This window comes from Procambarus clarkii, chromosome 87 (assembly GCF_040958095.1).
Source record: "Procambarus clarkii isolate CNS0578487 chromosome 87, FALCON_Pclarkii_2.0, whole genome shotgun sequence".
NCBI lineage: Eukaryota > Metazoa > Arthropoda > Malacostraca > Decapoda > Cambaridae > Procambarus > Procambarus clarkii.
The window spans coordinates 9,620,466-9,637,217 of record NC_091236.1 but is presented as its reverse complement, the minus strand read 5'-3'; the positions used below and the strand labels follow the sequence as shown (position 1 = coordinate 9,637,217).

The window sequence follows — 16,752 nt, the reverse complement described above, 5'->3', positions numbered from 1 at the left end:
TAATTTTATAACAAAATCGAGTCAATCTAATTACAGTACTCGAATCCTAAGGATTGTCGCATGGATCGTCGACTTCCTATGGAGTCACCTGCCACTTCTAATTTCGCTATAAAATGATGTTATTTCCGAGTAAAAATGTTTTTTCATGTTCCACATTCACCACCATTATAGTGAGTAAATATGTTATACTGTATTACTTCATTACTTACTCATTACTATTACTATTCATTACAGTGGTAAGAGGAAGGCCACAGGGACCCACTACCCTTAAGAGTACGCAGTTTGTTACCAGTAACAGAAGACGAACAACTCTGCCAACGGGCAAGGATAAAGGAACGTATACCTGGGTAAAAATCGGAATAAGGAATACCTTTATGGGAGATGGGACAAGTGTGGATAGCTTCCTTAGCGGCAATGTCCGCACGCTCATTTAAAGAGATACCAATATAGCTGAGAACCCAGCAAAACTCAACTGTCTTAAATCTACTGGATATAAGAAACAGCCAATGTTGAATCTCGATGACCACCGGTTAAAAAGGTAGAGGCTCATGGTATTTGGGTGCTTTATTAAGTTGGATTAGGGCATGCCTATACCAAAGGAAACGGTGAGTTAGTATAAATGGGGTCAAGTCAGACTGAGAAAATGTTGTAAGTGGAGTGCCTCAAGGCTCTGTCCTGGGACCTCTGTTATTCAAAATATATATAAATGATTTAGATTCGGGTTTGAACAGCAATATATGCAAATTTGCCAATGATACAAAAATCAAGGGGGAAATTAACAGGGAAAAAAAAAAACTCACTATCACTTCAAGGGTGATAGTAAATAGGGTTTTGAAATGGTCAAAAGATTGGTAGATGCAGTTTAATGCTGACAAATGTAAGGGTTTGAGGCTAGGTAATGATGATAGAGTTACAAGATACGAGCTGGATGGTGTTGAGAAAGAGTCGGACTGAGAAAGGGATCTGGGAGTAAGAAAGTAAGAATTTAAAACCAAAGGATCAATGCATAAATGTTCATAATAAGGCAAATAGGACACTGGGATTTATTACTCGAAGCGTTAGTATCAAGACACCTGGTGTTGTTTTTCAGCTATATCTTGCTCTGGTTAGGCTCCATTTAGATTATGCAGTTCAGTTTTGGTCACCGAACTATAGAATGGATATAAATTCACTTGAACGTGTCCAGCATAGGATAACAAAGTTAATTCCACAAATTAGAAACCTGTCATATGAAGGAAGATTAACAAAGCTTAAATTGCATTCACTGGAAGGGCGAAGAGTTAGGGGTGACATGATAAGAGGTTTACAGTTGGATGAATGGACATAACAAAGGAAATATTAAAAGTATCAATACAAGACAGAATACAAAACAATGGGTATAAACTTGAAAAGTTTAGATTTTGGAAAGGCCTGGGTAAATACTGGTTTGGTAACAGGGTTGTTGATTTGTGGAACCAGTTACCACGTTGTGTGGTAGAGGTGGGGTCCCTTGATTGTTTCAAGCGTGGATTGGACATGTATATGAGTGGGATTGGGTGATTATAAATAGGAGCTGCTCGTATGGGCCAATAGGCCTTTTGCAGTTACTGTACCTTTAATCTTATGTTCTTATCTTATCTTAAGAATGGTTTGGAGCAGAATGAGGGATGAAGTGACAGATGCATTACGAATAGTGAAATAAAAAGATTCTCACTACTGTATGTGAGGTAATAATGTAGAGGGAATTGTTGCAAGGAATGTATTAACTTCCAGCCTGCTCTGTCAAAGTGCCTCTGGGGAGAAGAAAGACGGGGAACAGAAAACAAACAAGAATACCTTTATTATCAAATACTGTACCTTTATTAGCATTTATATCTGCATATCAATGAACAACAGTTTTTAGCATACCAGACATACTCAAAATTATGCAATATAAAAATTAATCAAATACAGTACTTTACTAAAACATTAAACATTCTTTTAAATACTATGTAGAGTATAGCTATATACTGTATTCTACATCATTACCTATTTGGCGGCAATATATTTTTCCGGGCTCTATCCCTACCGAGCATCAATAAGCAACCTAAATACAATTTGTCACATTTTTAATTATATTTCTATTAAGAAAAAAGGCTACTTTTTACAGCTGTATCATTCAACAAATATAAAGCTCTTTTCAAGCCTCCAATTGACTCCAATATGCTTAAATACTTTAAGTATATATTTCTTGTAAATAACATGTTACAAAACATAAAATAACATTATATATGTTAAGTACAATGTATATCATCGTTTGAAGGAGGCCTTACTGTAAATGTTTTGCACTACTGCATTGGTTGACATTTCATTCTGTTGCCAACAGATAGCAGCAAGTACAGGGTTCAGCAGCTTGTTTTGAATATCACATGACCTGGATATACATTGCATGACTTGGAAATGCTTTGTTAGATAAACAAACAAAAGTCATTTATTACAGCAAAGGCCCTATTTCCTTGATTTGATCACTTATCATATTATGCAGCCAAAAAGTTAAGAACCAATGGCTATCAGAACATATAATGAAGAAAAAATTTGAAAACATATTATTTGGCCTACAACAATATCTGCAAGTCGTATGATAACATAAATAGTGAAATGAGAAACTTTCAAATGTGTCTTGCTCCCATAAACAATACCATGGAATAAAGACCTACATATACTCCTTAGTATTCATATATTTCCTAAGATACTTTTCCATACCACCAACTAGAAGCACAAACATTAAAGAAATACTGAGTAACTATCTATTAACAGTAATTTTCACAACAGAAATGGAATGATGGCCCTACGATTGCATGGGTAATCCTTAAAGGTCTCTTGGTACCACTTGTGGTTCATGATTGCCACCTGTATCTGTGGGAAATAAAATATACTGCTATATCATAATATTCTCAAAATACATTTAAAACTTTGTCAACATTAAAAAATGGATGCCATACAACAATATGAATTATACAAACTGTGACAACTAAAACAAGAACTTTATTAAACTCATTGTGCCACTACATTGACAATTAGTACTTTTTACTCAGAATTCCTTTCCTATGGCCATAACATTAGCATTTCCCCAATTTGTTTATATTATGTTTCTAGGACATAATTTGTTTTCACAAACCCTTGCACAAGCAATTGTAAAGACTGTTCATATACGTAATAGTAATTTCTTTAAACAATTTATAGACTCAGGAGCCTCTGCTCCTTTTAGATGATTTATCTGTCAATATGCCCTCTGGGGTGATGTCCTTGCAAATACCTGAGGCTGTCTTCCAGAACCTTTCGTCTTCTCTTTTCCTTTGTTTCTCCCGAATTCTGGTGAGCCAACTCATGTTGACTTCTGCACTTGCACTCTTTCCTGCATAGATCTTTCTCTCTGCTCCTCTTCCATTTATAAAGACCTGGCATGGGGAGTCCTTGACAACCCCTATAACAGTGACCATTTCCCTCCTCTCTTTCCCCTCAATAGTAGTTTAATAAGGCAGACTGGAATCTTTTCACTCTCCATGCTACTCTTCCCTGCCCATCTGATGTGTCGTCCTTGCTCCCTCTTTCTTTTTTTATGACAACTTAATACTCTCCCTCATCTTGATGCTGTGCACCATACTGGGTTACTCCTCAGCTCTGGTGCCTTTCAGTCATCCCCACCCAAAGCTTGTATAGTATATTGAAACAGGCAGCTTGTCTCTACAGCATCGTCATGATTGGTACTGCCTACATTACCTCACAAGGTCCCTGCAACATCCCCATTTTTACTAGTGCCATACTTTGGGTATGGCACCCAAAGTATGGTATGGTCTCTTCCTCGGAAGAGACCGTTTCCCTTTTGCTGTCGTCTTCCTTTTCCTGTGAGGGTTGCTCACTTGCAAGATTTTCTCTCAGTTCACATTGGCACTTTCTCCCCTTGTATTGCTCCTATGGAGGATCCTGCTTGCAAGATTTTTCTTTTCAAGACCATGATCAACACGGTGAAGGCTTATACTATCCCTACTGTTTTGAAATGCCTTTTCCTGTAACATTTTCCTCTTGCTCACCCGCCATTGTTCTGTTGACAGATGGTTAAGTACTTAATTATCAAAAGAAGGCACCAAGCTGGGAAGGCTATGCAGCACCATCAAATGTGCGAGATATTCAAACTGCGCTAAATATCACCAAGGATGCCAATACGAGAACAAAAGTGCATAAGGTGAATGATATCAAAGGTATCCGATTCTCCAAGCATTTTATCGAGGGACAGGTGACCGCGAGGAACAGTCAGGAAGCAAGACACACGAACATCTTAAAAGTCAAGACATTCAACAAGGACCGTAAGAGGGACAATGCAGTTTGGACAATATGGAGCAGGGTGGCGCTCCATTAAGTGCCCTTGAGTTAAACATGTATGGCCAATGAGTAACCTTGCCAGAGCCATTTCCCACTGCCGGTTATGGTGGTAGGAGGAAGGCTATGGGGACATGCTACCCTTAAGATCATGCAGTTTATTACCAGTAACAGAAGACCATCAATTCTGTCAATGGGCACGGATTGAGGAATGAATAACTAGGTAAAAGTCGAAATAAGGAACACTTTTGCAGGAAATGGGACAAGTGCAGATAGACTCCTTAGCAGCATCTGCATGCTCATTTAAGGTAACACCAATATGGCTGGGAACCCAGCAAAACTTGACTGTCTTAAATCTACTGGAGATAAGAAACAGCCAAGACAGATGGGTAAGTCTGTCAATGGCATTAGCTATTATATTGTTTTCCTGATCACACCTATATTTGCTGCTTGCCCCTGGAAACTAGAATCTTCATAACAGAACTTTACTCAAATTTTAATTCTCTTTGTCAGCTGGTTTCTCAGCATCAACAGTCCTTTATCACTGTGGTTGACTCTTGCAGTGACTCCATAGCTCAGTTTTTTTTTTAACCCTTTGCATCCTATGGTGGTTCAAATCCTATACCTGGTTGTCTCTTATTTATGGAAGATATAAGACAGATGAATTTTACTGGGTTTCCAGCTATATTGCAGTTACTCGAATGAACTTGTGAATACTGCCTCCAAGGTGGTTGTTTGTATTTGCATCATTTCCCACAAAGTGATTCCTACTCAGTCATTCATTCTGCAATCCATGACCTTTGAGAGGGTTGTTGGACTGGCATTACCGGTAATAAACTTTGTGCACATAAAAGTTACCTTTTCCTTGGCCTTCCTCATATCACCATAATAGATAATGGGAAACGGCTTTGGATAGGTTGCATATCAGTCACACCCGGTTAGCTAATGGTCACTTACTTGAACAACTTCCTGCTCCTTTTTATCCAAACTGCATTGTCCCACTTGCTGTAGTACACCTCCTCGCAGAATGACCCAGTTTTTTTGGATGATCATATTTCTTGCTTTCCAAATGTCTTTAGGGGTCATTTGTTCCTCAGTAGAATCCTTGGTGAATTTGATAACTCTGATATCACTCACCTTTCATCCTTTTGTTCTTGTATTGGCATCTCGAGTGATATTTAGTACTGTTTGAATATCCAGTGACACAGTTGGTGCTACACAAGTTTTCCTGGACTGGTGCCTTTTGATAATCACTCACTAAAATAGGAACACTCACCTGGTTGGAAATAACCCAAATTGTGACAACACTCCAGCCAATGTGCGTTCGCAGGATCACAAGAATACCCACATACACCACAACTTCAGCAAACATATGTGGACATGACACCACCTCGAACAGTCCTCCCTGTGGCATCATATACTTCTCCTTCATTTTTTTTCCTGAAGGAACAAGTTATTATTAATCAACAGTTAGTTGTATGGTCTAAAGTTTAAAATTTAACCATAAAATTCTTTTCACAAAATTTAATCAGTTGATTTATTTCTTCACTACCATTACCCAATTTCCCACATTCAAAGAGTGAAGTGGTTCTAACCAGCAAAGATTTGGAAAGTAATGAATGAAAAGAGTTAATGATATTCAGCATGATACCCAACACTGTACACCATAAGGGGGAAGAAGTGTAAACTGAATACCCAAATAAGCTCGAGACACTAGAAAGAGCTTTGCAATGTCAAAGTTAACAAACTGAATGCACTAGGAAGAGATACGGTGAAGGCAGACACCATAGTTTTAAATGCAGTTATGATAGAGCCCAATAAGCTCAGGAACCTGTACACCAGTTAATTGACAATTGAGAGGCGGGACCAAAGAGCTGAAGCTCAACCCCCACAAACACAACTAAGCAAGTATCATCTTCCACACTCAGTTGCAACATAGGATACCCAACATTACACACCATCTTCCATACTCCAAAGGCCAAAACCATTAGTAGTTTCAAAGCATTACAGTATATGACAAGAGTGCTGGAAAGATGGGACACCATGAGCGTAGCTCTCATCCTGTAACTACACTTTGGTAATTACTCAGCAGCAACATGATACACCCAACATTGTACACTACCTTCCACATTCAGCAGCAACATGGAACACTCAGAACTTAAGATCATCAGAAATGAACCAGTAAACTTTATCATTTCCCATCAAGCTGTCCAATTAAAAGTTGAACACCATTCAAACAAGTCACTCTGCTAGCATAATTGGCTAGTATTTTTCTCTAACTCTCAACCCTGGATTTCCACAGTTCCTGATCATAAAAGTGTGGAAATTTATTACAATTTATAATAATTATAATCAGTTACACAGTAAATGCATGAATATTAATTACCATTAGCACAGCTCACCAAACGAGTCATAAAAGCCTTAGATCTTGACCCATGAATATAAATGTTCATCCTCCAATATGGAGTCATCATAGTTTGGAAACAATGTTGTGGTGAGGCAGTGTCATCTGGTGGCACTTGGTTGTATTAACTTAATCGGTTGATAGGGTACAGCTTGGTGACCTTCATGTTTTATGGCACTTTTTATTATTCATCCTGGACTGGATTGAATACAGTATTCTCTAGTGTCTATCTATCATCAGTGTGATCATCCAATCTGTAGGTGAAAAGGTTTCCCCACCGGATTTGGTGTTTAATATTGATCTATGATTGTCACCAATTGCATCTAGAGACAAGTAGCAGCATTCAATCGGTGATAGCTCTGAAATGCACGATCTTCAGAACAATACCAAACCTAGCCTTCTATCCTGCTTCTAGTCTCCCTTAACACCCTGTCTAGATCATTTTCTAGCAACTTAACAATTGATGTTCTCTCCCTTAAATGTCTCACCATGGTTTCTTCTTAAGGCAGCTAGCATGCGTAGACTTTTGTTCTGGATGGCAAACCCGAAGAAACATATTATGGTTCCTACAATTTGCCAAAATTCAATACCAGTGAAAGAAATGTGTTGTTCTGAAATGAGAAAGAAAAACCAATTTAATATTATTATTATTTTATTATTATTTATATACATACAAGAGTTCTTACATTCTTGTACAGCCACTAGTACGCGTAGTGTTTCTGGCAAGTCCTTAAACCTATGTTCCCTGGAATACGACCCCCAAAAAATCGTTTAACAACCAGGTACCCATTTTACTGTTGAGTTAAACAGAAGCTACAGTTAAGGATTTGCACCCAGTAAATCCTCCCCGGCCAGGATACGAACCCAGGACAAAGCGCTCATAAAACGCCAGGCGAGTGTCTTAACCACTATACCACGGGGACTGCCAATATTAAATTAAAACCAGTATGATTACAGTACAGCAGTCTCTGTGTAGTGGTTAAGACGCTCACCTGGCATTTTGCGAGCGCTTTGTCCGGGGTTCGTATCCTGAACGGGGAGGATTTACTGGGCACAAATCCTTAACTGTAGCCTCTGTTTAACTCAACAGTAAAATGGGTACCTGGTTGTTAAACGATTTTTCGGGGATTGTATTCCAGGGAACATAGGATTAAGGACAAACCCTTCAGAGAAAATATCTTTAACCACCAGGAAATACAACCTTAGTTCACAGTTAGAGTAAAATAAGAACCCATGAAACACACAATGTGGGTGACACGAAACCCAATCATGAAGCACAAAGGAACAAATAATAAAGCAATGACCCCGCATCGTAAGGAAAGGAGGGCTCCAGACATAGCCAACACCACTGCAATGAATTGTGAAGCAACGCAGGTGTCCCTGCAGTTATCCAAACTGGATTACACCAAACTCACAACTGAGGTAGACAGCTGGCCAGGGTTCCAGGTAACGAGATGCCATCTGGCTTTGGCCAGGCATATTAAGGTTAAGGTTATTCATTCATAGTACTAATTGGTTACCTTATTTGCCTCAGAGTTCATGTCTTTCTTTCAAGCAGTCACATGTTTGTTTTGCCTAGCCTTCTGGTGGGGGTTTTCTCAGTTACCCTTGTATCACAGAGAGAGCCAATTTCTGGCCTTGGTTCACATTAGATCAGTGTGGGTCTTGGGAGCCTAGTGCAAACTTGTAGGCTTGGTTACACTTAAACTCCAAAAAGTTACTGAGGGAGAGGAAGGGGGGCTCCCCAAAATAATGTTCTGTATATTCATGTGTTATGTATAAACATCTATTGTACATAATTTGCTTCACAATTCTTATTGTTATGAAAACATTACACACCTGCACCATCAAAACCTGGAGCCTGAGATAACAGGAGAACCACAGCTCCTACGTAATGTGTGTGGCCAACAATGTAGTGGAGTATATTTATACGCCCCGAGCTAAACACACTGATGAAGAGATTCTCATACAGTCGTCTATATATCTGGATGGCCAGTAGAATGATACCCAAGGCTGCTGTAGTAGCATTTACTGCAAGTAAATAGACTGTTAGTCCATATAATTAATATATAAGACAGAAAATTACTAAGTAATCATAATTTGATAATACAGTGCACCCTCAATTCAAAGAACTATATGGGATTAACCCCAGTTTATTGCAATGAGGAATTCATTGACACCAGAGATACCTCTAGGAGGCTCATATTTGTGAACAAAAACTGCGAAATCTCAAAAATTAAAACAATCCATAGATGAACCCCAACTCATTCTTCTAATGATACATCCATCTATGAAAATCATTAAATACATGATTGGAGTCATATTAGCAGAGTTACCATTAATACCTTAATATTTCACCTAGCAAAATTATAATTTCAACCTACCATATGAAGGACAGTCACCATGAAATCTTATCTGTAAAAAAATTAAAGAACATATAGCATATTTCCCACACTCATGCCTCAAAACCTTATTTCCCGAGGAAAACAGGCCCATATTTGTGAACTAAAACCAGGAAATTTTAAAATGAAAACAAATCATAGCTTTTGGTTTGAAATATGCTCAATAGCTTTCCCCAAGGCCCCCTACTCTTTCTTCTAGCCTTATGTCCATCTATGAAAACATTAAAAAGGTGATTGCAGCCCTATTAACAGTTACCATTCATACCCTCATATTTCCCATGCTCTATGGGCTGATTCCACTAAGGGGATCTTTAATTTTAACCTTTGATATGATGGGCAACTCCTCCATCAGTCTGCAAACTCTGTCCCAATATTCTAAGCAAATCCACACATCCCCCACTTCAATGGACTCTTGTTCGTGGAATTGGGTGAGTAAATCTGACCTGGAAAGTATGCAGTCCAGCTGGAGGTTCGCCGAATCAAGGATCGTTGAATTGAGGTTTCCCTGTATAGTACATGTATTGTACACTGTATTCATTATATGCAATGATTTTTCATTTATTATTGTTTCACAACAAAGACCCTTATGCTAAACTAGAATGAATATTAGGTTATTAATATTGTCTATCCTCGATAATTTGGATCATATGCAGTCCACCCACATCAGAGTTAGCAAAATTTTTTACCAAGAAAGTTTAAAAATTAATATTCATAGTTATATTTGTACCACAACCAATATAGTTCACCTTTCCACATACATTACATACATAATTCACATCTCAACATCCAAATTTAAACATAAATTGACATGGTTAGGGGAGAATCTTCATGTGCAGTACATACAGTGGTCAAATAATTTATTGACAATACAGTAACATGAAATTTCAACTTACCTTGTTGGAGTGCATCAGCTTTCTTAATGAAGGGCTTCATTGTTGTTCATTTACCTAACTTAACCTAACACAACACTAAAACTACTGTATATGAGCTTGGCAATGTCAGTTTTGACTGCCAGCTGCTGAGGCTTCATTGGTTGAAAGTCCTTGGCTTTCTGCTGAGGCTTCACTAGTTGAAGGCCTTTGGCTTTCTGCTAAGGCTTTGCTGATTGAAGGTTCTTAGCTTTCTGCTAAAGCTTTGTTGGTTGAAAGTCCTTGGCTTTCTGCCAAGGCTTCAATGACTAAAGGTCTTGAGCTTTCTGCTAAAGCTTGTCCTAAAAAAATTAGGCACATCAAGGTTGCAAAGCAATTATTTATGTGCTGCACCTGCTCATAACCAGGCTGCAGCCCTGATCATCTTGAGACCCCACCAGCTTGTTCTCTCATTCACAAGTTGCTTAGGCAAGCTTAGACAAACAAATATGCACCTGTAAAGAAGTGAAAATGATGGGAACATTCTGAGGGCCCCACCAGAAATGAGCATAACAATATATTCAGTGCTTGATTTCTGGGAGGCCCCACCCAACCCCCACCCACAGTAATGCTAAAACTATTTCATAATGGAACCTCAGTGGGAGATGGCAACATTTCTGAAAATACTCTTAATTAGTAAACAAAAAAAAAATGAATCCAGGGTTTGTTTGTGGGAGAAGACAGTCGAAGAAGAAGACCTGGAGCAGAAGAATGTCGGATGTATGCTAAATGCTTAAGTGATACTTCTTCGAGTGCCAAAAGCCCCACAGCCAGATATTAGTTGCAGACATATTGGCAAATAAAACCATCAGAGCAGCAAACTTAAGAGACATCATCAGAGCAGGGATATAGAGCCAGCTGGCCGAGGTGAATACTTACGGATTCCCTGGAAGAGTCAGACCATGGACATAAGACAGGGCTGACTAACAAACAACCTCACCCAAAAGAGCTGGCAGTTTGCCTCAGTTGTCAACTGATCTCTGACCTCTACAAACTTCTTGCCACATTGCAGTGCCATGACAGAACTTGAGAGGGTCCTTGTCTCTGGTGGGTACGGACGTCGTGCAATGCCTAACATGATCCCAGTGTTCTGGAGGTGGTCGGTACTACAAGCTAGGCAAGCTAATGAGGCAAGAGCCTAGAAAAATTACTCAAAGTTCATTTTAAACACAAAATGCAGAAGAGAATGGTATACCTGTTGGTCTCCTGTGTGGTGTAGTGAGAACATCCAGAGTAACACTGACCCATGGCGGCAGAGGAACCCTCAGTACATACAAGTTCCACAACTGTACTAAGGCCACTGTCACTATCACAGAGGCAGATATATAAAAATGAGCAAACCATCTGAAAATATATAAATTAATGCATTAAATATGCGAGCTATACTGTATATAAAATTTTCTGATTAGTATCACTAGTACTCACCCCATTTATAATTTGCACCTTCCAGCTTTCCATACTTATCTGGACTTTCTTGATGAGCTAGAGTATAAGACTAGGCTAGGTTATACTTTGTTATATTATGTAATCAATAGCCTAGTACTTCTTACATAACTAAAGTAAATACAAACATATACATATTGTATGTAAAGGCAAGGCTTGAGAGCTGACACTTGACCATGTATGCATGTCTAGGCGAGTATTCACATGTAATTACTTGTGAATGTGTAATTACCTCAGTGTAGTTACAGGATGAGAGCTCATGGTGTCCCGTCTTCCCAGCATTCTGTCATATAACGCTTTGAAATTACTGATGATTTTGGCCTCCACCATTTTCTCACCTAACCGTCTACCACTCTGTTTACGAAAGTGAATTTTCTTATATTTCTTCAGCATCTGTGTTTAGTTAGTTTAAGTCAATGACCTCTTGTTTTTGAAGTTCCAGGTCTCAGGAAATCTTCCCTATCAATTTTATCAATTCCTGTTACTATTTTGTATGTAGTGATCATATCACCTCTTTTTCTTCTGTCTTCTAGTTTTGGCATATTTAATGCCTCTAACCTCTCCTTGTAGCTCTTATCCTTCAGTTCTGGGAGCCACTTAGTGGCATGTCTTTGCACATTTTCCAGTTTGTTGATGTGCTTCTTTACATATACCTGGTTGATACCTGGTTGATGGGGTTCTAGGAGTTCTTCTACTCCCCAAGCCCGGCCCGAGGCCAGGCTTGACTTGTGAGAGTTTGGTCCTAGTACTTCTATGGGCATATAGTAATATGGGCACCATACAACTGCTGCATATTACAGCTTTGGTCTAACAAGTCGTGAACAATTTCTTTAGTATTTATGTATGTGAGTACACGTGTTTATGTGTACTCACATACATATACAGTTTTGTATATGCATACAAAATCTCATAAAGCGTATTAAAAAAAGTTAGTGGATGGAAGTGTTCTTCATTGGCTATAACTGCATGTCACAATGAAATTATGATGAAGTTTATAATTTAATGATAATGCTTCTTACAACCACATCACTGGATATGGTCTGAATGGTTGTTCTTGCAACCACATCACTGGATACGCAGGTTAACATTCTACCACAACACTTGTATCTCATTACACACCAATCCACTGCAGTTCTTGGGTCACTTCTCAAGACTTTTTTATAATTTTGTAGCATGTGTGTATGTATTTTACCAGTGTCAATAGGAAGCAAGATCTGGTTCTTGGGCTCTCCTAGCTATTACTATTAAAAACATTTTATATCATTCACTGCTCTAGTGCACTATCATACAAAAGCAGGTTTGTGATAGAGGTGGGTTTTATCACTTCAGCTTTCAGTGCAATTCCCATTGTATACCTCCTTGCATTGTTTAATGAGGACAGGAAGCTGATGGGTTGTCAAAGGTTCCCCCCCCCCATTTGCCTTGATAATCTTTTCCTTTGGATATTGAAATTCAACATAGTCTTGGCATTTATGGCTTTGGTGAGTAGGCAGTTCCACGAGTTTATAACCCTGAAGGTGAAAAAGCATCTCCTGTTCTCAGTCCTACATTGTGGCTTGTTGAACGTGAAACTGTTACTCCTTGTTTGTGTTACATTTGACCTTTTGAAGAAATTGTCTGGATGAACATCCTCCAAATTGTTCAGCATTTTAAAAGTTTCAGTGAGATCTGCCCTGTCATGCTTTGTTTACAGTGTTGTTAGAATTGTGGCCCTTAACCGTTCCTGTTACGAGAGATGACTTAGCTCTGGAATGATTTTTGTCGCCCTGTGTTGCACTTTCTCCAGAGCAGCTATGTCCTTCTGAAGATGATGTCTCCATGCTTGGATACAGTAATCCAAATGGGGCTGCACCAGAGATTTATACAATTGTATCCAATGTGGAAAGTTAGGTATATATATATTCAACAGGAAAAGGATTTAACACAGATTAGATGGAGGAGGTTAAAAAGGAAATACTGTATATACAAATAGCTAGGGAAAATAGGAAGACAGAAATTACAGCCTTTATAAATTATTAAAAAATATACCACCATACAGGTATCAATAATAATAATAATATTTGTATTCATAAAATATATAGAACATATTTCAGTGGTTTATTTGTAGGTACAGAGATTGCATATTAAATAATATCTAATGTGTTTAGGACACATCTTAAAATTAATTGGTCAATTCATTAAGTCTAATGGGGTTAACCCTCGATTCTAAATATTAACATACAGTATATGCATTGATCAAGAAATTTAGCAATTGATATATGAATTTTAAGGTGATGAGGAGGAAGAATAGACAAATTTATTAAAGAATCTGAAGCTTTAAAAATAGTAGACATAGCATTTAATATTCAAAATAACAGAAAAGAAATTTACTTATTTAGGACGAGTCAAATTTGTTTCACAATGTTAATTAGATATGCCTTAGTTTCTCTCTTAAATGGGTTGAGAAAGGTACAGAAACTTTGAGCAAACCACAAGGTGATTAGCACCAACATTACCTCTTTGGAACTTCTAGGTGAGTAACAAGTGCATTTATGTGACCTGTATGAGCCATCTTGCCAAACTTGAAGGCCTGCAGGAAAATGTTTGGCAGGGGAATGCTGACCCTTACAAAGTTTACTAAAACTCCACCCAGACTTATTATCACACAATATAATATAAACATTAAAATGCACAAGTTCCACTCAATTAACAAGTTCATTATGGAATCGAAGACTTCCATTTTTAAATAGATAATCCACACTGGTATATTATTCAATGTGTGTCATTTGCATTTAGGTTTTCTCCTGAAAGCTGTACGAATGGTGTTGTGAGGTAATTTTAGCCTCTTGGAATTAATACTGATGTGAGCATATTGCGGTAATGAATGGATGGATGATATTGATTTATGGGTCACGATGGCATAAGAACTGATGTGCCCCAATGTTCCTCTGAAGGGGAAAATACAAAGCCTTCCAGCTAATTGTGGCTTGTTGGCAGAAAACTAATGTGTCTTATAGCAAAAAAACACTGAGACAAATGCTAGGCCACCACCCATGGCATCCCCCAGGAAGGTGACCACCAAACCTCATATCCCACAGAGAACTCCCCAGGAAGGTGACCACCAAACCTCATATCCCACAGAGAACTAGGCAGAAGACTACTAACACCCAGCGACTCCAGATAAGGCATCATGTAACTCTAGGCAGTTGAACCATCATTGCCTAATGATAGAACTGGAATGACTGCTCCTAAAATAAAATAAAAATAATAATAATAATTATAATAATAATTATAATAATGCAGTAGTAATAATAATAATAATAATTATAATAATAATAATAATTATAATAATAACAACAATAATAATTATAATAATAATAATAATAATTTATGACAATTTAACAATTAAATAATTTATGAAATAATAATTATTTATGAAACCATTATGAAGATGACCCCATGACCTATAGTAAAAGTTGGTAGCAAATATTATACTCGAGCCTTACAAAGAGATCTACATGAACTCCACAAATGTTAGCATAACTTTCAAATACTTTTTAATATTGAAAAACACAAGACCTTGCATGTAGGGCACAACAATGCACATCACAACTATTAAACTAACAACACTACCATGCAGCAGAATAATGAAGAAAAGGACTAAGGAATCAGAATTCCCCAGTCTTAAAGCTGAACAACAAGTGGAAGATGCAAAACAAAAACAAAAATAAGTAAACAATAAGAATAGTCAAATGAGCCTTTACATTCAAGGAAAAGAAAGTGGTTATTAAATGTTTGCCCCCATTTACCTGAGGGCCACAATTTCTAGTTGCTTCAACAGGGAAAGGAAGACAGTGGCTTGTCAAAGATCTCTCCATTTTTTCTGAGCTACTGTATCCAAACATGGCAACCTCTTCTTCAGAAGGACATATATACTGTATATGTTTTGGAGAAAGTTAAACTAAATTCATCCCATAACTAAGTTTACTCTTGTACCAGGAACAGTCAAGGGCCACAAAACTAACATTGCAAACCAAACATGAAAGGGTTGATCTTAATGAAACTTAAAAAAAAAATTAACAAATTTGAGGATATTAATCCAGACCATGTCTTTAAAACGTCAATTGTTACACATACAGGGGTTAACAGCTTCAAGCTTAACAAACCACAATGTGGGACAGAAAACAAATGGTTTTCACCCATATGGCTAAACATTCATGAAACTGCCTACCTGCCGAAGCCATAATGGCAACATATGTTGTTGGTTGAGAGACGACGACGATTGAGGGATTGGATGAGTCCTGGCAAGATATTACTGCAGTTCAAAGTCAAGTTGAAAAAAAAATCCTCAGTGGAAAAATTTGGGGATGAGATCTGTGACAAGTTGAAAAAAATCCTCAGGGAAAAATTTGGGGATGAGATCTGTGACAAGACGCCAGCTTCCTGTCATCCCGAGAAGGCACTAACTAGATGGTGCCCTCAGGTAAATTCATCACCGCCAAATGTCCACATCAATATTAATTCCTAAAAAACACTAAATTAACCTAAACTGAGCCGTTGAAAAGGCACATCTGACGGTATTATTGAGATCTAATGGTAAAAACTCGTCACAAAGTCCAAGAGACCCGAGACGTCCGAAGGTTGAAAAAGTTGAACCCTGAGTGAGGCGCGCGGGTTGCCACGTGCTCCTTTTGTTGATGTTTTTGTTACTGGGTTAGGGGCACCTGCAGCACAGAGCCGTATAATTAATCATTTTTATTTATTTATATTTCAAGAGTTCTTACATTCTTGTACAGCCACTAGCATGCATAGCGTTTCGGGCAACAAATAGTAATAATAATAATAATAATAATAATAATAATAATAATAATAATAATAATAATAATAATAATAATAATAATAATAATAATAATAATAATAATAATAATAATAATAATAATGTTTATTCAGGTAAAAGTAAATACATACAAAATGAGTTACAAACAGAATGTTGGATTTCTAGATAGGCCTAGAATATACAACCTATGTTCATAACCTATAATGCAACCTGTTCTCAGGACAATCATTAATATGATGCTCACCTGGTTGTTAAACGATTTTTCGCGGGGTCGTACTTGTGACTATACTAGAATGTAAGAACTCTTGTATATATATAAATACAAAAAAAGTCATAACAATACTCATCACAACTATGAAGTCAACAACACTGCATCGCAGCAGATTGAAGAAGAAAATTACCTAGGAGTCAGAATCAACCTGTCATTGAAAGTTGCACAACAAG

At 37.7% G+C, this 16,752-nt stretch overlaps 1 protein-coding gene across 7 annotated transcripts; it reads right to left on the bottom strand.

Annotated features, from left to right (window-relative positions):
* Window positions 1-1,812: 1,812 nt before the first annotated feature.
* On the bottom strand, window positions 1,813-16,160 carry LOC123747043 (polyprenal reductase). 7 transcript variants are annotated; one of them, XM_069317388.1, is made up of 7 exons: window positions 16,097-16,160; window positions 13,988-14,282; window positions 11,245-11,393; window positions 8,579-8,785; window positions 7,228-7,350; window positions 5,612-5,775; window positions 1,813-2,874 (listed from the first exon to the last, which is right to left on the bottom strand). In XM_069317388.1, exons 2-7 carry the CDS (start codon window positions 14,209-14,211, stop codon window positions 2,782-2,784), a joined length of 960 nt encoding a protein of 319 aa, XP_069173489.1. In that variant the 5' UTR covers window positions 14,212-14,282; window positions 16,097-16,160; the 3' UTR covers window positions 1,813-2,781. The 7 variants fall into 7 exon arrangements, with proteins under 7 accessions (XP_069173489.1, XP_045584967.1, XP_069173488.1 ...); XM_045729011.1 differs by having other exon boundaries at window positions 8,579-8,770; window positions 16,097-16,154; XM_069317387.1 differs by having other exon boundaries at window positions 16,016-16,153.
* Window positions 16,161-16,752: the final 592 nt, after the last annotated feature.